A 3,585-nucleotide genomic window follows, 5' to 3' on the forward strand; every position below is an offset into this window, starting at 1 on the left:
TTCAGCTATTTCAACTATGCTAATGCTAATTCAGCTATAGTTTCAGCAAATTCAACTACATTTTCAGCTGTTTCAACTATGCTTATGCTAATTCAGCTGTAGTTTCAACTAATTCAGCTATAGCTTCAGCTAATTCAGCTATAGCTTCAGCTAATTTAGCTGTAGCATAAGGTTAGCTAAAAATAGCAAAATGTTAGCTAAAAGTAGCAAAATGTTAGGTGGAAGCAACAAAATGTTGGCTAAAATAGCAAAAGGTTAGTTAAAACTAAAAGTAGCTAAATGTTCCCCTGGGTGAGAGTGTGAATGGCTGTTTGTATCCTTTGTCTCTATGATGGACGTGGGACGTGTCCAGACTTGTCCCCCGCCTCTTTAAAAGTGCTTCCTGTGTGCTGTGTTGCTCTGGGTGCTCTGGGTGAGGTGGGCCTGTTATCGTTGCTCTGACCGGGGTAAACAAACACAGATAAGGCCCTCAGCAGGTGCAGCCATGATCCTGACGGGCCCCACTTTGTGCCTCCCGTCTCCCGCCACCGTCCAGGAGCTGTTCTCTGTGGCACGGGATGCCGGCGCCATACCGGACGTCTCGTTGGATCCCGTCCTCGCAACGTTCCTGTCCCTGGACTCCCCGGCGGCGCTGCAGCACCGGTACGACTTCCTGCGGCGGAGCATGAGCAGCGAGCAGCAGGCGGCGTTCAACCAGAGCCTAACTGCAGAGCTGGGCTGCTGCAGGGTCACCCACGGCGGCGTCGGGGTCGTTGCTCTGGCGCTGTACGTGCTTTTTGACCAGGTTGCCCAACAAGTAGGTCAACCTGTTCATTGCTCTGAGCTGTAAATGTCTTTGCATCCAGCTGCAAAACATGAAAACTAACGTTTTGAATCCTGCGTCCCATCAGATCCGAGCACAAGGTTTGACGCAGGGCCCCGGCTCGGCTCCGGGATCCAAAGCTAAGAGGATTTTTGGCATCGGCGCGTCTTCCAGAATCGGCCGGATCATCCAGACCTACCTGAGCCTCGTCCCCGGCGTCGCCAACAGCGAGGAGGCGATGGCCGAGACCACCGAGCTCTACGACGGCTGGCTGAAGCTGGAGCTGCTCGACCATTACGAGAGGATGACCATGAAGAAGAGGATGAGCACAGAGGCCATGCAGCAGTGGCTGACAGGAGCCGCGTTTCACCTGCACATGAGGATCCACCAGGTCAGAAGTGAGCTTTAAGAAACGAGATATCTCCTCCACGTCGTGCAATGACCGGCGCTGAAACGAAGGAACGTTTGGTAGAGTTTTATTCTGAATTTGAGAACAGAGAGTTTCCTCTTCTCCGTCAGAACCTCATCCTGAGATGACCTCTTGGGTTTCGACCTTCGAGGTCAGAGTGACCGAGATCTGGAAAAGTTGTCGTTCCTTTTAATTCTGCTGTTTTAAAAGATGTCATATTGTCAGTTCAGTCGTGTAAAGTCCAACTTTCTGTGACCTGCTGTGAACTCTGAGCCGTAGAGCTCCTCTGGTTTTGGTGCATTCCTTTTTTTTTTTAATTTTTAAATGTTGTCTTTGTTGCTCTGCTATCGGAGGTCATAGCACACTGTTCCCAATCATCTGCGTGTTTTCAGCTCAAAGCGGTACGACGAGACGCAGGACGAGAGGTTTTTAAGTAGGAAGGGTGCTTCAGTATCATGTTGGCCTTTTATTAAAATGTTTTTAACTCTTAGTTAGCCTTTCGGTACCTTTACTTTAGCTTTTATCATGTCTGATCAGGGTTTTAAATCCTAGTTCAGTTTATGTTAGATTTCGTTATATCTCAGTTTGTTTTTCCTCAGTTTATCTTGTTTTAGATGAGTTTTGCTCTGTCTTATTCAGATTCATGTTTTACATGAACTTTAATTGTTGTGTGTGTTTTATGACTCTGTATTTTTGTGTTCACATGCTGTAAAGCACTTGTTCCTGTGTTGGCGCCCTTAATAAGAACTGAAAGCTTGTAATGGGCTCATAGCATTTTGTTCTTCCTCCAACAGATCCGCCTGAACTCTGTCCCTTTAGGATCGGCTGAGTCGCTGCGTTTGTCCTATAAAACCGGATTGAAGCACCTGGTTAAAGGCTACGGAGCATATTTACGCAGAAACATCTTGGAGACCGCCCCAGGACCACTAAAACCCAAACCTGGATCGGCCACGGGGCTTAAGAGCTCGAACACCTCGGTGATCCGTAACGTGACCGGCTCCGAGAGTCGCCTTCTGAATGCCAGCCTGGCCAGCCCAGCTGATGAAGGTTATGTTTCGGCCACGCCCGGCGTGATTGTCCGCGACAGAAGCTGTAAAGAGGGTGGCTCCGGTGAAGACTTTGTTCTCAGTCAGCAGAAAGGAGGCGATAACGCCACGGAAGGCGAGATGAGCAGAGTGGCTCTGAACACTTCTGCTGGGTGCGTCAGGGAGGAAGAGGAGGAGGGCGGCGGCCTCGGCCTGTTAGTCATCGAGCCTCTGAGAAACGTGAGTCACAACGTTCAGCATCACCCCTGTGAGTCGGAGGCCATCCAGCAAGCGTTGGTGACCCGCATTCTGAAAGCTCAGGACCTGGAGCACAACAGGAACTTTTTCCTCTACTCCCCGAAGGTCCTCCGGAGCCTGGTCAGGCAGAGGGACGACTTCGAGCTGAAGACAAACTGAGCTGACCTCAGTCTTTGACTCAAATGACTCATCAATTATTGTGGAGTCAGCCCTATTCAAGATGGCCGCCACAGCTAAGCAAATGCAAAAATAGTTATAAATTAGCCAAATGTGCAGATATCGAGCTACAACTTGGTGTGTTGGTGCCTGAGCATTATCCCTTTGGCCATGAGAGTTAACCCTTCGTTTGTTAGCAAAATATCTCATGACCCACCGGATGGATTTTAATGAAACTCTCAGAAAGTGATAATTGAATGTACGCCTACAACTGATTAAAGCCATATTAGCTGTCAAAACATGTGATTTTTTTATGCTTCTAACACAATTTCTATGATTGTTTGGGGCTGAATGGAACTCAAACTCATCTGGATTTTTGTAGAAATTGTGTTTGCCTCTAACTGTCCGACCCCCACCTGCCGCCTCTTGCTGTCCAACCTCCATCCACCCACTTGGTACTCTTATTCACAAAACTAGCTTCTTCATCTGCTTCCATTTCCCCCTGATAAACACGGCGACAGTAACCTCCTCAGGTACCTACAGCGGTCTGCCAAAGCGTCACCAACCAAGGAGGTAACACCGCCCGCACAATCAGCCCACTTATAAACAAGTCATTAATATTATAAATCAGAGAAATGAACCTCTGGAGTGTTTCATAGTAGCGTTTAACATAAAGAAAAACATGAAAAACTTATTTTTATGCTTTATTTAATTTTTCCTTTAAAGTGACAGTACGTCATTTCCTATCTGGCAACCCTGCCTGACATGAAAACTACATCAGATTCAATTATTGCTGCCATGTAAACACGATCTTACTTATTGATTCACCACAATAAACCCCAAAAAACTCCCTGTATAAAGGGGGCCTTCATTTGTTTATGTAGTACCCGTGTCAGACTGTGGGGGCGCTGCTGAGCCGAATCGACTCCAAACCG

The 3,585-nt window shown here is 47.7% G+C and overlaps 1 protein-coding gene across 2 annotated transcripts in view; it reads left to right on the top strand.

The window, feature by feature from the left end:
* Window positions 1-3,041, top strand: part of LOC108238048 — a 5,463-nt gene extending 2,422 nt beyond the window's left edge. The window contains exons 2-4 of one of the 2 annotated variants that reach the window (XM_017419855.3): window positions 536-796; window positions 891-1,193; window positions 2,006-3,038. In XM_017419855.3, the coding sequence (XP_017275344.1) occupies window positions 665-796; window positions 891-1,193; window positions 2,006-2,653 (1,083 nt within the window). In that variant the 5' untranslated portion in view covers window positions 536-664 and the 3' untranslated portion in view covers window positions 2,654-3,038. Of the gene's footprint in view, window positions 1-6; window positions 797-890; window positions 1,194-2,005 lie in introns of those variants that run through there. The other variant, XM_025006741.2, reaches the window with a different exon arrangement.
* The last annotated feature ends 544 nt before the right edge of the window (window positions 3,042-3,585 follow it).

This window comes from Kryptolebias marmoratus, linkage group LG13 (genome assembly GCF_001649575.2).
Source record: "Kryptolebias marmoratus isolate JLee-2015 linkage group LG13, ASM164957v2, whole genome shotgun sequence".
Classification (NCBI taxonomy): domain Eukaryota; kingdom Metazoa; phylum Chordata; class Actinopteri; order Cyprinodontiformes; family Rivulidae; genus Kryptolebias; species Kryptolebias marmoratus.